Consider the following 21,516-nt stretch of genomic DNA (forward strand, 5'->3'; position numbering starts at 1 on the left):
CTGAACTGTGATATACACATTCACAAAATACAGTAAGACACAAAAGCAGCTTTCATGTAGACTTTGACTTCTTGTTCAGGGTTTAGAGTGGAGTTATGTATGCTCATCATAATTTGAATTATTCGTAGCTGAGTGTTATGATCTCATTTCTTAAGTAACTGAATCTTTGACTAGATGTCTCCAGACATTGTGATCTTCAGTTCTTCATATAAAGCGAAGAGGTGGGCCAATAATCTTCATTGCTTCATCCAATCATTTACTTGCTGCTATTCCTTGTGGCCTACTGTCTTCGATTTTGCCTCGCAAGATGGTCTTTTCTAAATGTGCCTCAAGACCCGGAAGTATCTTTGGCTAACACAGGGAGATAAACTTCTTGTGATGCTAAGTTTGTTATAACGGATGCACTGATTCTCCTTTATGTCCCTGGTAATATGGTAATCAAGAAACTATCATTTAATGTAAAGGAAGAAGTTGGGAGTTTCAACCTATTCAGTAGAAAATTGAGAACATAACTCACAACTAAACTCATCAAAAGTTCTGTTAACTATATGGCAAGCTGTAGTGATTGCTGTAAAGTTGCATGATATGTAGTAACGTGCCGTACATTCCTCACTATTTAAAGTACAAGTAATTATTCTGTTTGAGAAGTATCAGTGTAGGCAAATAAATATTAAGCTACCAGTAGAAGCTACACCACAGCTATTTGGCATAACTGGAAAGGCAGTGATTTTCTTTGTAATTTAATCAGCTGACCTTAATTGTTGTAAATACAATAGCTTTAAGCAAATACAGTGTACAGATTAGATTGATTTTAATTGTGTGTCATTACTTGTCTCATATATCTAAAGGTTCTCTTTTTGATGGGCTTCACAGAATATGAAGGAATGAAAATGAACAGTACAAGTTAGAAGTGTGCACAGTGAACACTTGTTGCTGACATGCCAGTCTGAATGCTAAGTAGCACGAATGATTTCCTCAGACTTCTTTACAAGGCCAGTTAAAAGTAGTATGCCATCTGCCTCATTGCGTAAGTGAAGGGTCGAAGCATTGAGTAGATCTCTCAACCCGGCTACAGTGTTATCAGTTACTCTGCAGTGCCAGATATGGTGCTTGCGCCATGCATAAAATGCTTTCTATAGTTCCTACCTGCTGTTGTTAGCAAAAAATGTTTTCTTTCAAAGTTTGTTTCTTGCCCAGTAGCATAGTTGTGGACACTGCTCAGTTGTTATCTGGCAGTTGTATAATAAGCAGAATAACAATTTTATAATACACAAATACTAGTATAATAATCATAAATTACCTTTTCTTCTCCTTCAAAATAATGGTATTTATTATGGTTTGATGGATCACGCAATCCAAGTATTAATTGGAAAGTTTCCATCCCTGAAGGTTAGACACTATACTGCTAGGAGATGAATTGAAATAACATGTTTAACAGCAGGGGCATGGGTATTTGTTTTGTCAATTTCTTAGTTCTCTAAGAAACAAGATATAGTATGTTATGGTGGAGGTGCACTAAAAGGCTACAGACAAAGTGACAGATCAAGAGTAGTCATGTCAGAGTAAAAGGTAAGTGAACAGACAATCATGTATAATCTCTAAAGATTGTCTTTCCATCCCCTTACAACACACTTTTTTTCCCTCAGTGATGGGGCTGAAACATGTTGCATTGTCAGATTGCATAAAGTATATTTACAAAAGTGTTGTTCCCATGGGTAAGAGATGTGCATTGTGTGGTAGCAGTCCAATATGAGGTATGCTATCAGTGTTGCCATTAACAAAAAAAAAAAAATATTCGAGATGAAGTTCTCATGTAATCTATAGTTAACGCAGGAGAAAATTCATTGTACTAAATAAAAACTTAACCAAATCTTACTGTTTCGTATTCTAAAATTTCACACTGTGCTTCCATTTTATCATGGCAGTTTATCAGTAAAACCTATTTATCTTACTTGTTAAGTTGAACTGCCTCTTCATAGAGTATCGTATTATTTAGTTGGGTGGTACCTTTCCCATGGACAGAAATGGCAAGCTAGAGTTGTCACTGACTTTGAATATGCCTTGAAAAAATGACCTACATGCACAGATTTTTGGCACTAGTAATTATGCCCATGGGACAGCTAAAATTAGCAGTGCCAGCCTGTAAAACTTAGGTCAAGTGGTATCTAAATTTTTCCTTTTGATTAACACATTTGTTGATGGTGTAGTTTGTCATTGAATCTTTGAATGAATGAAGCACAGCAAGTCCATTCTTTTGATTGGAAAAATCAACGGAACAATTTGCAAAGGTAGGGAAAGGGAAGTTGGCTCTGTACAGTTTATATTTAAAAGGATCTGTGAGAGATATAAGCTGCAAATGGTTTAAGGAACTGTGTTGTTCATGTGTTTTTACAGGAAATCATTGTAAAGAGCTCTCCTCAGAGCTGCATGATTTCATGTTTACTTCTACATTTTCATTTACTAGTGATCTCCTCAGAATCACAAAGTGGCGAAGTTCATGCTGAAGTTAACTCCTGCAGCTCCATTATGGGCCTGAAAGTGTCATTTTCTACGGACACTCTTAAACTTCCAGCACTTTATACATACTGTTAAAATTTGCAAGCATCCAAAGGAATTACGCACTTGTGATCACTTCTTGTTAAACATCTTAATTGGGGGTATAATACAGACTTGCAGCAGCAAGCCCATCAATAATGTAATCACCACCCTCTGCCCTCCCCCAACAAGATTTATATGCTGACACCCAGTAAGGGTGCTGATGATTATGCTGTTGAGGGCCACAAATAATAATAATAATAATAATAATAATAATAATATACCCGTGGAGGCCCGGGAAAAGAATAGGCCTCCGGTATGTTCTGCCAGTCGTAAAGGGCGACGAAAAGAACAAACCACTAATAGGGCTAACCCCCCTTTAGTGTGATTAGTTGGTTCAGGACAGAACTAAAGAAGCCTCGGACAAGCGCCGTCATGGTCGGGGACGACGCTTGAACCCTATGCCCGCCCACAATGGTAACGACACTGCTAGCCAACTGGAAAATGATTTAAATCCAAATAGAGGTGTTTTGCAGGATATGCTTCCTGCAACCACCCTAGAAGGAAAACAAAGACAGAGGATGAGATGGTCAGATGAAGTTAATCGACACCTCATGTTCTGTTATTACCAAGCAACAAACCTAGGAACCAACACAACTGGATACAGATCACAAGTATACACAACATTTATTACCAGATACCCAGAATTAAAATTTTTAACAGAACAACGACTAGCTGATCAGATCCGTGTAATAATCAAAAATAACAGGATACCCCAGTCAGAATTAGAAAACATCAAACAACAAGTACAACAAATACTGGAACAAAATAATGTGCAATCAGAAGAAGAAGAAAATACAGTAATGGACTCAAACATCCCAGAGCAAACAAACAAAGAACAACACGCACCAATTAAACAATCAGAGGAAAACGAAATCTTAAGACAGCCACCAGAACAAGCACAAATAGAACACGAAGTGACACACATGTTAGATATAGAAGAAAAATTTCAGCTGACATATATAGAATACAAAGACACAAATACAGACATAAGACCATTCTTGCATAGACCACCAAATAACCCACAAGTCGAAACAACAATAAAAACTATCAACACAATCATACACAACAAAATAAATGAAAACACAACTATGGAAGAGTTACAACTACTGGTTTATATAGGAGCACTCACTACACTAAATATACACACTAGACAGAGATCAGAACCAACCAACACACAGAAGAAACCCACAAAACCAGCATGGCAACACAGGCTACAGATCAGAATAGAAAAACTGAGAAAAGACATCGGACAGCTAACACAATTTATAAGAAATGAAATCTCGGAAAAAAAAACGAAAAAGGTTAGGTAAAATCTCACAACAAGAAGCGACAGAGCAATTAGACGAAAAGAAGCAGAAATTACAAGCATTAGCCAAACAACTCAGAAGATACAAAAAAAGTGAAAATAGAAGGAAACAAAACCAAACATTCAACACAAACCAAAAGAAATTTTACCAGACAATAGATAACACACACATTAAAATAAACAATCCACCAAACATAACAGACATGGAACACTTCTGGAGCAACATATGGTCTAACCCGGTACAACATAACAGGCATGCACGGTGGATACAAGCAGAAACAGACACATACAAGATGATACCACAAATGCCTGAAGTGATAATTTTGCAACATGAAGTCACCCAAGCAATTAATTCTACTCACAATTGGAAAGCCGCTGGAAATGATAAAATAGCAAATTTCTGGTTAAAGAAGTTCACCTCAACACATTCACATCTAACTAAATTATTTAACAGTTACATTGCAGACCCATACACATTCCCTGATACACTTACACATGGAATAACTTATCTGAAACCTAAAGATCAAGCAGACACAGCGAACCCAGCTAAATATCGCCCCATAACATGCCTACCAACAATATACAAAATATTAACTTCAATCATTAAACAGAAATTAATGACACATACAACACAGAACAAAATTATAAATGAAGAACAAAAAGGCCGTTGCAAAGGAGCACGAGGATGTAAAGAGCAACTGATAATAGATGCAGAGATGACACATCAAACTAAAACTAAACAAAGGTCACTACACTACGCATACATTAATTACCAAAAAGCTTTTGATAGTGTACCCCACTCATGGTTACTACAAATATTGGAAATATATATAGTAGATCCTAAATTGATACAGTTCCTAAACATAGTAATGAAAAATTGGAAAACCACACTTAATATCCAAACAAATTCAAATAATATCACATCACAGCCAATACAGATTAAGCGTGGAATATACCAAGGAGACTCATTAAGTCCTTTCTGGTTCTGCCTTGCTCTGAACCCACTATCCAACATGCTAAATAATACAAATTATGGATACAATATTACCAGAACATACCCACACAAAATCACACATTTGCTATACATGGATGATCTAAAACTACTGGCAGCAACAAATCAACAACTCAACCAATTACTAAAGATAACAGAAGTATTCAGCAATGATATAAATATGGCTTTTGGAACAGACAAATGTAAGAAAAATAGCATAGTCAAGGGAAAACACACTAAACAAGAAGATTACATATTGGATAACCACAGCGACTGCATAGAAGCGATGGAAAAAACGGATGCCTATAAATATCTAGGATACAGACAAAAAATAGGAATAGATAATACAAATATTAAAGAAGAACTAAAAGAAAAATATAGACAAAGACTAACAAAAATACTGAAAACAGAATTTACAGCAAGAAACAAGACCAAAGCTATAAATACTTATGCCATACCAATATTGACCTACTCATTTGGAGTAGTGAAATGGAGTAACACAGACCTAGAAGCACTCAATACACTTACACGATCACAATGCCATAAATATAGAATACATCACATACATTCAGCAACAGAAAGATTCACATTAAGCAGAAAGGAAGGAGGAAGGGGATTTATCGATATAAAAAACCTACATTATGGACAGGTAGACAATTTAAGAAAATTCTTTATAGAACGAGCAGAAACTAGCAAAATACACAAAGCAATCACTCATATAAATACATCGGCTACACCACTACAATTTCATAACCACCTCTACAACCCTTTAGACCACATAACATCAACAGATACGAAGAAAGTAAATTGGAAAAAGAAAACACTTCATGGCAAGCACCCGTATCATCTAACACAGCCACACATCGATCAAGACGCATCCAACACATGGCTAAGAAAAGGCAATATATACAGTGAGACAGAAGGATTCATGATTGCAATACAGGATCAAACAATAAACACCAGGTATTACAGCAAGCATATTATTAAAGATCCCAATACCACAACAGATAAATGCAGACTTTGTAATGCAGACTTTGTAAACAACAAATAGAAACAGTAGATCACATCACAAGCGGATGTACAATACTAGCAAATACAGAATACCCCAGAAGACATGACAATGTCGCAAAAATAATACATCAACAGCTTGCCTTACAACATAAACTTTTAAAACAACAAGTTCCTACATACAAGTATGCACCACAAAATGTACTGGAGAATGATGAATACAAATTATACTGGAACAGAACCATTATAACAGATAAAACAACGCCACATAACAAACCTGACATCATACTCACCAATAAAAAGAAGAAATTAACACAACTAATCGAAATATCCATACCCAATACAACAAATATACAAAAGAAAACAGGAGAAAAAATTGAAAAAATACATCCAACTGGCTGAGGAAGTCAAAGACATGTGGCATCAGGATAAAGTTGACATCATACCAATTATACTATCAACTACAGGAGTCATACCACACAATATCCACCAGTACATCAATGCAATACAGCTACATCCAAACATATATATACAACTACAGAAATCCGTAATTATTGATACATGTTCAATTACCCGAAAGTTCCTAAATGCAATATAACACATACCGTACAGTTAATAGGAAGTGACGCTTGATCAAGGTCCGCGTCACTTTCCATTCTCAACCAGACTTAACGTCTGAGAAAGTAAAGAAATAATAATAATAATAATAATAATAATAATAATCATCCTCATCCTCCACCACCACCACCACCACTGTCTGTCTTCATACACACCTCAATGTTTCTACACATGCCCAGCTAACAGGTGCAGGTAGGATGCTGAAGTTGGCAGTAAGTGGTAGCTGACTATACTGTTGCTCTACAGGGTTGCTTTTGTAAATCCACTTCTCTGCACCACAATGTGTTTGTGTCACATACACCCAGCAGAACCATCACCAAAATGTAGCAGTACTCCTTGTATTGGAAAGAACTATATAATATATCTAAAAACAAAGATGATGTGACTTACCAAACGAAAGCACTCGCAGGTCGATAGACACACCAACAAACACAAACATACACACAAAATTCAAGCTTTCGCAACAAACTGTTGCCTCATCAGGAAAGAGGGAAGGAGAGGGAAAGACGAAAGGATGTGGGTTTTAAGGGAGTCTTTAAATATGTCTGCTTGTGTCTGTATATGTGTGGATGGATATGTGTGTGTGTGCGCGCAAGTGTATACCCGTCCTTTTTTCCCTCTAAGTTAAGTCTTTCCGCTCCCGGGATTGGAATGACTCCTTACCCACTCCCTTAAATCCCACATCCTTTCGTCTTTCCCTCTCCTTCCCTCTTTCCTGATGAGGCAACAGTTTGTTGCGAAAGCTTGAATTTTGTGTGTATGTTTGTGTTTGTTGGTGTGTCTATCGACCTGCCAGCGCTTTCGTTTGGTAAGTCACATCATCTTTGTTTTTAGATCTATTTTTCCCATGTGGAATGTTTCCCTCTATTAATATCATTAAAAAGAACTATATAATTAAGATGAGAAGGAAAGCTCAAGGAAACTACTCTTGAAATGCCCTCACCAATTTTTTGTGGATGAACAGTGCTTCAGCTAATGCTCCATGCTTATGGTTAAGAAAGCATGATCAAGCATATTATTGAGATCTGGTTCAGTAGCAGCTTAAACAATAATTTATATTTTTTTAAAGGTGAAAAGCAAACAAATTGCATTTTTCCCAACAAATATTTGATCACAAACTTGCTTTTAGCTTATTGGGCAGTCATCTGGAAATAAAAAAACACTATAGTGTCCAAGAAATCTCAAACCTAGAAAACTGATGATACTACTAACACTCATTCATTGGTCATGAGATTAGGCAGAAAAAAGTAAAATCTAAGCATATCATTCATGTTACATATTGAATATGTTGCAATAGTGAGTGGTTTGTACTTAGTACAGTGTGGCACAACTTTACAAGGACATACGTTGTGAGCAGATACATTAAAATGTAAATAGTGCCCTATGTATGAGAGAGATATTTCTATGCAGACATCACATGATCTGTCATTGCTAACACAACACACATTCACATAAAATTGTTTTTCTTGTTTTTGCACTAAGCATCTTAAGATATTTAATACACAACACAAGTGCTGAGAACTCAATTTGACAGTGTTCTGCTTAATGTTGTGATTTGTAATATTTGTAGTTTTCAGGGTGTGACTTCTTGTATACTAAAGATGTTTGTCGACACTAGTCAGCTACCAAGGCTTAATAAACCAAAAGCTTGCTAGTACATTTGGTGAGGTGTGTATACATTGAATACATTCACTTTTCTCGAAATTCATGCACATAAGAAAAGAACAGATGGAATGTATGCCGACTGGCGGAGTCAATTACTTACTGGTTTGAGCTGAAGGACACTCATTTAAACATTTTGTCTTCTGGTATACCATTATAATACTTAAATTTTTTTGGTTTTTCAGTACCACAGCTTGTTGAACACTAATCTGCTGTACACTAATGCCTTCCAGCAAATTACTTTGTTCCTCTGTAAATAGCAATAATCTGTAACATTATGTAAAATACTGGTTCCTTATTTAGATTTGAGGCTCACTTGTTCAGAGTAGAATAGTCATGGACTGATACTCACAGGGCTGCCTGGCTCAGTCCTAGACTGGTAAAATTTAATATGATGATAAGCACTGGAAATGCCTTATTAATCAGAAAAAAATTAAGATGCACAATTGTTTTGATTTTGCATTAAATTTTAGATCATTCTGTAATTACCAAGAAAGCTGGCGGTGTTTAAACCAACCTTTGGCTAATGCACTTACGTACAGCTGTCAGTAACTTCTGGAAACTAGAGTAGCTATAGCAAATCAGCTTTCTTAGTATTTATTCCAGTTTGTGAAATGTATGGAACAGTGACTCAATTTTGCTTGCCTGGCACAGTTACCATTACCATAGGAGAGACTCTAAACTATATGAGAATGTTAAAAGCCACTGTGTTGGAGTATGGCATTAGGAATTACTGGCAAACAAGGATAATTGGTCTAATATTTTAGCATAAATTTCATAAGGAGGAAGGAAATGGCAGACGTGTTGACTGGGAGTGAAATGTAGATGGTTTACAAAAGTGGTCACTTTTAAAATCACCATCCAATTTACACTGGAGAATGATTTGTATGCCTCAGTTTTTATCAGTTACAAACTGTAGATTAAAACTAAAGAAATTCCAAAACGTGGCATTTTAAGGAGATTGGACATGGATAAACTGAAAGAGCCAGGGGTTGTTCAGAGTTTGAGAGTGAGTGTTAGGCAATGATTGACTAGAACAGGAATACAGCAGAAGATGGATAGGTAGCTTTGAGAGGTGAAATAGTGAAGGCAGCAGAGGGTCAGTTAGGTAAAAAGACAAGGCCTAGTAGAAATCCTTAGGTAAACCAGGAGGTATTGAATTTATTGATGAATGGAGAAAATATAAAAATGAAGCAAACGAAAGGGAATACAAGCGTCTAAAAAATGAGACTGACAGAAAATGCAAAATGGCTAAGCAGGAATGGCTAGATGACAAATGTAAGGATTTAGATGTGTATTATTTCACTTGGGAAAAGATAGATCCTGCCTACAAGAAAATTAAAGAGGCCTTTGGACAAAAGAGAAACAAGTCTACGGATGTCAAGAGTACAGATGGAAAACCAGTTCTAAGCACAGAAGGAAAACTGAAAGGAGTATACAGAGTGTCCATATATAGGTGAGATGAACTTGAAGGCGGTATTGTAGAAATGGAAGAGGACGTAGAAGAAGATGAGATGGGAGATGTGATACAGAGATAAGAATTTGACAGAGCACTGAAAGACCAAAGTCGAAACAAGGCCCCAGGAACAGATGATGATGTGTCTGAACTACTTATAGCCTTGGGAGAGCCACCACAACAAAACTCTTCAATCTGGTGTGCAAGATGTATGAGACAGGTGAAATATCCTCAGACTTCAAGAGGAATGTAATAATTCTAATTCCAAAGAAAGCAGGTGATGACAGGTGTTAATATTACCAAACTATCAGTGTAATAAGTCACATTTGCAAAAGATTAACACGAATTCTTTACAGAAGAATGGAAAAACTAATAGAAAACAACCTCAGGGAAAATCAGTTTGGATTCCGGAGGAATGTAGAGTACGTGAGGCAATACCGACCCTAAAACTTATCTTAGAAGACAGGTTAAGGAAAAGCAATCCCTACACTTATAGGATTTGTAGGCTTAGAGAAAGCTTTTAACAGTGTTGACTGGAATACTCCTGGAAGGTAGCAGGGGTAAAATACAGTAAGCAAAAGCCTATTTACCAATTGTACAGAAACCAGATGGCAGTTGCAAAAGTCGAGGAGCATGAAAGGGAAGCAGTGGCTGAGAAGGGAGTGAAACATGGTTGTAATCCATCGCCGATATTATCCAATCTGTACACTGAACAAGCAGTAAAGGAAACCAAAGAAAGATGTGAAGAAGGTTCAGGGAGAAGAAATAAAAGTTTTGAGATTTGCCAATGAAATTCTGTCACAGACAGCAAAGACTTGGAAGAGTAGTTGAACAGAATGAACAGCATCTTCAGAGGAGGATATAAAATGAACATATACAAAAGAAAAACAGGGATAATGGAATGTAGTCAAATTAAATCAGGTAATGCTAAGGTAACTAGATTGGGAAATGGGACACTTAAAGCAGCAGATGAGTTCTGCTATTTCAGCAGCACAATAATTGATGATGGCCAAACTAGAGAAGATATGAAATGAGACCAGCCATGTAAAGTGTTTGAGGAAGACTAATTTGATAATGTAGAATTTAGATTTGTGTTAAGAAGCCTTTTCTGAAGGTATCTGTCTGGAGTGTAGCCATGGATAGAAGTGAAACATGGATGATAAACAGCTTACACGAGAATAGAAGCTTTTGAAAAGGGGTGCTACAGGAGAATGCTGAAGATTCGATGGCTAGCCGGGAGAAAAGAAATTTGTGGCATAACCTGACTAGAAGAAGAGATTGGGATTGGTTGACAGGACACATTCCAAGACATCAAGGGATTACCAATTTAGTATTAGAGAAAAGTATAGGGAGTAAAATTGTACAGTGAGACCAAGAGATGAATACTGTAAGCAGATTCAGAGGAATGTAAGTGGCAGTAGTTGTTTGAAGTTAAGAAGGTTGCACACAGATAGAGTAGCATGGAGAGCTGTATCAAACCAATTTTTGGACTGACAACCACAACTACTACAGTTCTTGTCAGAGCAATGTGACTAGCTACGTTGAAGAAATACTCAGATTCTAACATTAGAAACTTCAGTGGGTGATTTTACAAGAGGAATCATCTGTTGCACCCAAGTCTACTTTGAAATCCTAAGAGTTGTGTGTTCATAGAGAACCCCAAGAATATATTTCTTTCAGTTGTATAGATATCACAGATATTGGGACTCATACAGAATTGCATGCAGGCATTTCCAACTTAGCATGCTTTGAACTGAAAATGAGCAACAGGGTAAATAATGCAGGCACCAGGCATTCTCTACTAGGTTATTATTATTATTATTATTATTGAGAAACTTGATGTGTATACTCCACATTTTTCAGAAATGCACTCAAATCATAAGTTATATTATTCCAAATATGCAAGCATGCTGTTATACTTTAAAAAGACAGATATCGCACGCTATAATAGCATGACACGTTTCAAGAATTTATCACCATTCTCAGGTGTTGTGGGACATACACCTGCATTCTTTGTTGGCAGAAGATGTGTAGGAAATGTGTATCTGTGCATAAAATTAATCACGAAGTCATGAGGACAAGGGTGATGACTTTACTAAAATGCAGAAAATACCCACTCTCAATACAGATAATATTTTCATGAAAAACATCTCTTTTTGCACAAAAGACATTTAATTGAATTGTTTGTTTTTTCTGAATGTTTAACAAACTTTTCATGGGCTAACTTAGATTCCAAATATTCAGTTTTCTTCTGTCAGCATTTATACCCATTCACACACTGCACTGTGTAATGTAACACACATTATGAAGGAGAATGTATAAGGTTATGCATTAACAGGCAGACACACCTAATGAAGGCCAATTTTGCAAAGTACACTAGCAACCAATTATAAGTGGTAAGGTATTCTCATTGTTTCTTAATTTATTACAAATTCTATTATATTAGCAAAAAGCATCTAAAAAAATCACTTTCTCTCTCTTACACAATTCAGCTTCTGTCTTTATCCATTACTCCATACTAACTATTTATGCAACATACCTGATTTGAGAGAACACTGGAAGTGGTTTACATACTGGAAAAGTTAGTTTAGGTATGTTGGGAAATTCCATGCCAACTTTGTATAAACAGATTCCTCTCAGAAAACAGCTGTGTCACCTGCCTCAGAGGTTCCTGACTCTGTGATGAACAGCTCTTTTAGTAATTTAAATAACAATATCTGAAGTATATCACATGTGTACAATGGTTACTTATTTCAAGTTTAACTACAGCAAAAATGGAAGCAAAATTCATTAGGCCTAATAAAGGTGTGTTACTATTACCAAAAGTGTACTGACGTACTGCACACATCACTGGATACCAAAATAATACACATATTTGTAAAGACAGTATTAGCACTGAGTTTATAATAGTTAAAAAGGGACTCATATAATTCATTAATGCAGTGAAATTCCATGCCATCTCAACATTCATATTTATGTCATCTGAATGTGTGTGTGTGTTACTTTGCTTTGTTATTTACCGGTACAATAAGGCTCACTTGAAAAAAACACCTTTTCAACAGAACAGCTTTCCACCTCTACAATTAAAATTTTGAAATCTTAAGTATGAAGCAAGTCACTTTAGAAAACAGTTAACTGGTAAACTAGAAAACAGTTAACTGGTAAACTATCCAGAGGGTACAATGAGTGTGGATACTACTGTAAGAAACAAAGTGTGTTCCCTGAATGTTAGTAATTGGAAACCCTTGTTTTGATATTTGACTTCATCTGCATTATTCTGTATTCATTAATTCATAACATTGCAGATAACATGCAGTAAACAGAAGGTACTGTATTTTCTTCTAAAAGTGATGACAAGAAAGCACACTGCCATACAATTCACAGTGGTTTGCAGAGTATGGATGTAGATGTGGACAGACAGCATAGAAATATAAGTCTCTAATTCAGTAGTTTCTAACACATTGGCCATTACAATCTTCGCACACACACTCTGCTTTGGCATTCTGCAAATAAACAATAATTAAAACATCTGTCACAACAAGAATATGCATACATGAAACATACACAATTCAGGTTTTACTGTAAAATACCAGTAAACCAGAACTAGTTCAGATCTGATGTGGTCCACCATATAAAGAATTGTGTAAATTATGGGGAAAATATTAAGGTAGTCATACATTGCCTTGCTCTTACAAATAAGATCATAAGATGGATGTAAAAAAATTAAGTTGAATTGTAACAACTGACAGATAGTATTGAATTATTGGTAACTTGAGTTCAGTCAGTCAGTTGATGTAAATCCTATGTAGTGGGAATATCTTATGTAGGCTTAGTGAATATGACTCAGCTTTTGTAACTTATTGCAAATACCATAATTATTTTGCAATTTCAGCACAGTAGTCTCACTGACCTGTACAAGTAATAAAGTTTTTTCCATAAAGGAAAAATGTAAAAGAACCAAGAGATATAACACATGGCTTGTGGCATTGTTTTATATTTTCAACAAGTATATTCACAAATATATAAAACAAAAATACACTATCAGAATTTAGAAACATTAAATTTCAGTTACAAAATGCAACATTGCTGCACAGAGCAGTCTCTCATATATACAAACCATATAATACTTAATACTTCTGTAGTAAAATTAAATACTTTGGTTGAGAAATAAAAGCTCTCAATCTTGCATATGTCTATCACAGAATGCTGTGCATAACACGAATAACACACATTAGATGCGGCCGAGGTAGCGAAGAATTATTAAAATTCAACATTATTTAAACACTCTAGCAAATAAATGGACTTTGCACCTAATTACATGAAATCAAATTTCGTTAAGAGGCTGCTGCTTTTGTACATAAACAGAGCACTGTAAGCGAGTTACTAAAAACTGAAAGGCCTCCTGCAACTGCTAAAGCTTTGCTAGCACCACCGCGTAGGAAAAAACTCGCACACACAGAAACATCAATGAGATCTTCTGTTTTACAGAAAATTATGTCGCTGTCCATATTACATCTACTGATACGGAGTCCTGGGATTTACGTTTATCATCTCCGAGGTGCTCTTCCCACATTTTACATGGATGAACAGGAACACTATGCCCAGGAAAAGGCAGACGGATCCTACGACTATGTAGGCAATGCCAAGAAACGGATTTTTCCCACCTAGTAGCGACGTAGTTGATAATATCATGTATTTGGTGCCATTAAAGGCGTTTACTTGGTAGTTGTATTGAACTCTTAGAGTGTAGTTACCACGAGGTAGTCCATCGACGTAGCCGGTAGCATTATGGTTGACGAGGCGGTAGAGCTTCCTGAACTCGGGCAAGGCTGCAGTTCTCATCCACACAATGAGGTCCTCATTCTGGAAACCGTTGTTCTCCGGGTCGTCTGGATCGAGCTCGTAGACAGGTTTAGCCCAGCGGAGGGGTTTGGCGTAACCCTGGAAGGCTGCAGACAAGTTTCCGTTGGGTGCAGGTGGGTTGCGAAATTTGATTTGCTTGTCAGACGGCCAGGCGATTCCCTTGCGCAGCATTGGGACTTCCTGATTGTCCATCCGGTGTGAAAGAATCGTCAGTTTGTCACTGAAGAGTGAGTTGGCGATAGCACCGCAGGGGGCTATAGGCATTTTGTTGGTAGTGTCGTTCGTGTAATCGTACGGGCTGCAGTCCTTGGAAGGAGGCTGATCGAGTTGGCCCAACAGCTGGTTGTCGTCACGCGACTTGACGTACCGCCGGTGATTCTGGTAGAAATTGGACAGCCCATAGTACATGTACACCTTGCCGGCGAATTCTTCGGTGAGTGTGAAGTCCTCTTGACAGATGCATGTCCGGTTCTTGTCGATGACGTCGGAGCACCTTTCTGAGCCGTGTACTCGCTTGTCCGGCAGGTATTCCTTACACTCGGTGTAATCGAGTGTGAATTCCTTTACTTCGTACGAAAAGTGCAGCAGACCTATACCGACAGGGATGAAGGCGATGCCGATGACGAAGAACGTTGGTAGCACTGTGCCGGCTGTCAATATCGGCTGCCATGCTGCCAACCGTTGCTGTTTGAAGGCGCTGTCTGCAGGTCGCTTAGACTTTACAACCGCCTCGTCGATATTAGTCATCATGGGTGGGTCCGTGCTGTGCTGCGTACTTTAAGCCAGAGAGGTAAAATCCACGTTACCTTCACTGCCTGTGACACAGGCGACGTTGTAGCCAGAACAGTGGGAATAACGCAGCAATTGTTTGTCACTGCACGCAAGTGCTTTCACCTTGGCCCCAGGCCAGATTTGGCACTCTACTGCTTCACTTTCTGCTCTCGTCGCAAACACATTCACACGCGACCGTACTAAATCAAGCACTAAGAACGACGTCTGTCACTTGGTTCAATTCGAATTTAGCACGAGAGGTAAACACGATACTGGCATGCATTCGGCAGCACGGCATTCACGTTACCTTGCAACGCCTTCCTTCGCCTGACGCGACCTCACTCTTCTGCGCATGCGCAATGGCTGCCGCGGTTCTGACGTCGATATCGCCGATAGGGTGGGGGGAGCATACAGCTGTCCCTACATCGTATGCGCCAGCGCTGGTTTGCGAACTGTGTTCTACGGCTAATAACTAACGATCGGCAATTATCAGAGGATATTGTGCAGGAATGTAACTCCGTTCTTGATTACGGAATGATAGCTATCGCGCGTAATTTATTCCAGCATACGATATTTCTAACCGAAAAGCCAGTAGTGCGTTATTAGCTAGTGCTAAATGCTAGCTTTTGCCTTTATTCACGTCTTTTGCTGACATGTTAATTGCCGATTTGAACATCGATGGATGAGTCTCACTGACGTCGATTTACAAATAAGAAAAATGTGAAAGTGTAGTCGGTGTACGTGGGTCTGACCTCAATTTGCTTTTTCTGTCAGTGTTGAAAAGGAAACAATGCAATAGTAGTGCTGGTATGATAGTTACTAGAACCTTAAAAAAAAAAAAAAAAAAACGTAATCGTGTAGATCAAGCACCTATAATTTTATACATCGAATATAAAGTACTCGGTCAGTTTGTAGCGTCCGTGACGGATTACGGTTTCTTGCTCTTCTGCTGAAAAGACCCCGCAAGGCTGGAACACTTGAGGTGGCGCACTTTGTTGTGCCATTGTATTACTTCAAAGAATTTTAGCTTCCAACTACAGGCAACAATTTTTTGAAATAGTCAGTTCTATTTAACTGCAAATTTTTGGTCCTGTAAAACCTCCACGAACGATTTCGTCATTAATGTCGTAGGGGCAGGGTTAGAAAGCTGCAGTCCTGCTAGGAAAAAAATTTCAGAAACCGACCTCACTTCCTGACCCGCAAGACGCATACCAGCCGTATTAATTCAGCGTCAGTCTGGAGAAAGCCGAAACAGGCAATGGAAATGGAAACTGACCGTTACATCCAGAGCCATTATACGTGGAATTTCAAAACAATTTCGTCCACGGCGAAACTAAAACGAGTTTCCCTCGAAACCCCCGTCCACTAACTCTAGATTCTGGATACGATTTTGCTCCTGTTACTACAGCACCCTCGCGAGACGTATACTATTTACGTGTTATTATGCATATTGGGTGTCTCTTGTCCCAGTGTCTACATTATTTTGTGCTACTGGTGCTACAACGGCTGTTAATACTGCGAAATGCGAACTCCTCTGCCATGCAGCGAAAACGGTCAGCTTGATGGCCACGAATTTTTGTTGGAAATCCAAAATAAAATTCAATAAATCGGGTTTACTGCCCGTTTGCGTTGTTGGTGGGTCTGTCTCCTGGACATCTGCTATGGTAACAGAGGTCTTAATTAGTCTTTTCCTCGAAGCTTTGTAGAAAAAAAAAGGTTCAAATGGCTCTGAGCACTATGGGACTTAACGTCTGAGGTCACCAGTGCCCTAGACTTAGAACTACTTAAACCTAAGGATATCGCACACATCCATGCCCGAGGCAGGATTCGAACCTGCGACCGTAGCAGCAGCGCGGTTCCGGATTGAAGCGCCTAGAACCGCTCGGCCACAACGGCCGGCGAAGCTTTGTCCATATTGTTGCAGAAAACTCTCCTGTTCTTACAAAAAGCCTCTTTCGCCATTGCTATCGTGCTTTTAATTTCAGTACCGCTTGCCAGTCGGTTGCTAAACTGCTCTCTTAGGTATTTAAAGCTTTACACATTTCTCCTTTCAGATTTATCTTTACCCCTTTATTTCCTTCTAGTGCCATAACTTTTATTGTCTTTGTATTCATTTTTCATTTCGTAACTAGTTCGTTTAGCTTCAGTGGCATCCACTATAATCTGTATTTTTTTCTCATCTGTTGCTAGAAGGACTATGTCGTTTGCAAACTCCATATTCTTCTTCTTCCAGTTATTGCCCCATTGTCATCTAGGGGGTAGGGGTCAGCCATATTTTCTAATTTTACATTGAAAAGGATAGGAGGCAATCACCGTAACGTGTATAGCGGAGGATACGTCCCACTGCATTAGTTGTAAGAGCTTTTTCCCGTTCCATTTCTCGGATGAAGCACGGGAAAAATGATTGCTTAAATGTCTCGGTGCCGTAAATAGTATAATCTTATCCTCACGATATCTGTGGGTGCGATAAGTAGGGTATTGTAATATATTCCTAGAGTTATCTTTTTAATATCGGTTCTTGAAACTTTGTTAATAGACTTTCTCGGGATAGACAGAAACTATCTTGAAATACCTGCCAATCTCTGTGACACTTTCCCACTGTTCAAACTAACCTGCGACCATTCGTGCTGCCCTTCTCTGGATACGTTCAGTATCCCCTGTTAGACCTATTTGACACGGGATCCAAACACTTGAACCATTTTTTAGGGTGGGTTGCAGCAGTGATTTGTAGCCAGCCTCCCTTGTAGATTGATTGCCTATTTCGCAGTATCCTATCAATGAAAAGAAATGTGCCACCTACTTTACATAGACTGAGCCTTTGTCATATTTTTAGTAAGTGTTACACCAGGTCTTTGTATGAACTGACTGATTCCAGTGGCGACTCATTAACAGAATAGTTGTAGGATACAAAGTTTTTTCGGTATGTGATGTGCACAATTTTACATTTCTGAACATTTTAAAGCAATTTGCCAATCTTTGCAACACTTTGACATCTGAATATTTATGCAGCTACTTTCAGACAGTATTTTTGTGCAGTTCATTTGTTATTCCATTTCCTGCGACCCCTTGCTTCCTTCTTGATGCTGCTGTATGTGCTGCCGTCCGTCACATCATCCAGAGAAAACCCCGAATGAAATCTGACACTTCTACGGCACTATTTCAAGAGGGGGAGAACCCCGGAGATGCAAACGTGTAAAGCGTTCAGTTCAGAGAGGCCATAAAGTCTGGTGGGTTACAATAATGTATATTCTCGGAATTAAAAAGTTGATGTGAAATTTTAATTGACCCCCCCCCCTTCCTTTAATGAGATTTGGTGAGATTCTGCGGGACCCTTACTCCACGCCCTATTAAGAGCTCACATAATTAATGGACGCCCCATTATCAGATAGGCTAGGAAGCAGGCACAGGACGAATTCAGAGACGCGCTGCTAGCGTCGTAACACGTCGGTAAAGCCTGTAAGAAAGTATAACACAAATGCTCGTGGAATTGCAATGGGAAGCCTCGGAAGAGAGATGACGAAGTTAACGCTGGGTAAGTTTTGGGAACGTGTGGTCGAAGAAGACTGTGTGACCATTACGTTCACACCGTCGCGTACCTCCCGTACGGATCATAAGGAAGACAGGAACGATTGGAGCGCGTACGGAGACACACAAATAACACACGAATGGAATAGGACAGAAAATCGATAATACTGCTGCCACGTATCCTCTGCGATGCACTGTAAAGTGGCATGTGGCCTGTGCGTACAGGTAGACCTACGTTTCATACAAACCACTGTTACTTTTCACGCAAGGAATGTGAAATATACTATCGGAATGGTTCAAAAATGGCTCTGAGCACTATGGGACTTAACATCTATGGTCATCAATCCCCTAGAACTTAGAACTACTTAAACCTAACTAACCTAAGCACATCACACAACACCCAGCCATCACGAGGCAGAGAAAATCCCCGACCCCGCCGGGAATCGAACCCGGGAACCCGGGCGTGGGAAGCGAGAACGCTACCGCACGACCACGAGCTGCGGGCTATACTATCGGAAAAAGTCGCAACACCAAAAAGCAATAATGTAGGGTACTGAAATGTCCGGAATACATTTGTCTACAGGGTAGTCCATTGATAGTGACCGGGCCAAATATCTCACAAAATAACATCAAACGAAAAAACTACAAAGAACGAAACTTGTCTAGCTTGAAGGGGGAAACCAGATGGCGCAATGGTTGGCCCGCTAGATGGCGCTGCCATAGGTCAAACGGATATCAACTGCGTTTTTTTTTTTAAATAGGAACCCCCATTTTTTATTACATATTCGTGTAGTACCTAAAGAAATATGAATGTTTTAGTTGGACCGATGTTACTACAAGATGTCTCACTGCATGGCAGAATGGCGATGTATTTCCAACATGATGGATGTCCGGCACATAGCTCGCGTGCGGTTGAAGCGGTATTGAATAGCATGTTTCATGACAGGTGGATTGGTCTTCGAAGCATCATACCATGGCCCGCACGTTCACCGGGATCTGACGTCCCCGGATTTCTTTCTGTGGGGAAAGTTGAAAGATATTTGCTATCGTGATCCACCGACAACGCCTGACAACATGCGTCAGCGCATTGTCAATGCATGTGCGAACATTACGGAAGGCGAACTACTCGCTGTTGGGGGGAAAGTCGTTACACATATTTCCAAATGCATTGAGGTTGACTGACATCATTTTGCGCATTTATTGCATTAATGTGGAATTTACAGGTAATCACGCTGTAACAGCATGCGTTCTCAGAAATGATAAGTTCACAAAGGTACATGTATCACATTGGAAAAAACGAAATAAAATGTTCAAACTTACCTACGTTCTGTATTTTAATTTGAAAAACCTACCTGTTACCAAAAATTCGTCTAAAATTGTGAGCCATATGTTTGTGACTATTACAGCGCCATCTATCACAAAGCGAAAAAAGTGGTCCAACTAAAACATTCATATTTCTTTATGTACTACACCAATATGTAATAAAAATGGGGGTACCTATTTTTTAAAAAACGCAGCTGATATTCGTTTGACCTATGGCAGCGCCATGTAGCGGGCCAACCATAGCGCCATCTGGTTTCCCGCTTCAAGCTAGATAAGTTTCGTTCTTTGTACTTTTTTTCGTTTGACGCTTATTTCGTGAGATATTTGGCCCGGTCACAATCAATGGACCACCCTGTATACGTGTTTAACATTGCAAGTTGACAGGTTAACGTAAGCGCTAGATAACCCCTTTCGACATAGTCTCCTTGCGTTTCAACGCACTTGGTCCATCGTTGTACAAGCTTCCTGATGCCCCCATAAAAGAGTGTTCTCGGTCGAGCTGAGAGGCAGTAATGCACCGCTTCTTTCACTGCTCCGTCCGAGGCAAATCGACAGCCCCTTAATGCCTGTTTGAGTCGACCTATTTTTGTGCTCCTTTCCCCATAATGTTCTAGTACTGGACCTTGAGCGTCCCAAGAAACCGTAAGTATCAGTTTTCCTGCGGTCGAATCAGCAGACTGACGTTCAAATATGCAATCAGGTGCCTGAGATAACCACGAGAGTGCTCCTGCTGTCATACGAAATCGCAACCCAGACCCTCAAGGTATGGGTCTAGTGCGTGTACCACGCAGACAGGTTGGTTGCATCTACACTACTGGCTATTTAAATTGCTACACCAAGAAGAAATGCAGATGATAAAGGGTATTCGTTGGACAAATATATTATACTAGAACTGACATGTGATTACATTTTCACGCAATTTGGGTGCATAGATCCTGAGAAATCAGTACTCAGAACAACCACCTCTGGCCGTAATAACGGCCTTGATATGCCTGGGCATTGAGTCAAACAGAGCTCGGATGGCGTGTACAGGTACAGCTGCCCATGCAGCTTCAACATGATACCACGGTTCATCAAGAGTAGTGACTGGCGTATTGTGACGAGCCAGTTGCTCGGCCACCATTGACCAGACGTTTTCAATAGGTGAGAGATCTGCAGAATGTTCTGGCCAGGGCAGCAGTCGAACATTTTCTGTGCCCAGAAAGGCCCGTACAGGACCTGCAACATGCGGTCGTGCATTATCCTGCTGAAATGTAGGGTTTTGCAGGGATCGAATGAAGGGTAGAGCCACGGGTCGTAACACATCTGAAATGTAACGTCCACTGTTCAAAATGCCGTCAATGCGAACAAGAGGTGACCGAGACGTGTAACCAATGGCACCCCATACCAGCACGC

At 39.2% G+C, this 21,516-nt stretch overlaps 2 protein-coding genes across 2 annotated transcripts in view; one reads left to right on the forward strand and one right to left on the reverse strand.

The window, feature by feature from the left end:
- Positions 1-21,516, forward strand: part of LOC126210459 (centrosomal protein of 164 kDa) — a 644,242-nt gene that overhangs the window by 314,232 nt on the left and 308,494 nt on the right. The gene's annotated exons all lie outside the window — the stretch shown is intronic.
- On the reverse strand, positions 13,614-15,615 carry LOC126210460 (cell cycle control protein 50A). The gene has a single exon (XM_049939693.1). It carries the CDS (start codon positions 15,250-15,252, stop codon positions 14,155-14,157), a length of 1,098 nt encoding a protein of 365 aa, XP_049795650.1. The 5' UTR covers positions 15,253-15,615; the 3' UTR covers positions 13,614-14,154.

Source organism: Schistocerca nitens, chromosome 10 (genome assembly GCF_023898315.1).
Source record: "Schistocerca nitens isolate TAMUIC-IGC-003100 chromosome 10, iqSchNite1.1, whole genome shotgun sequence".
NCBI classification, from domain to species: domain Eukaryota; kingdom Metazoa; phylum Arthropoda; class Insecta; order Orthoptera; family Acrididae; genus Schistocerca; species Schistocerca nitens.

Bases quoted from the DNA above. Each gene is read 5' to 3' on its own strand.
- LOC126210460 (XM_049939693.1), bottom strand. From the start codon at position 15,252: ATGATGACTAATATCGACGAGGCGGTTGTAAAGTCTAAGCGACCTGCA.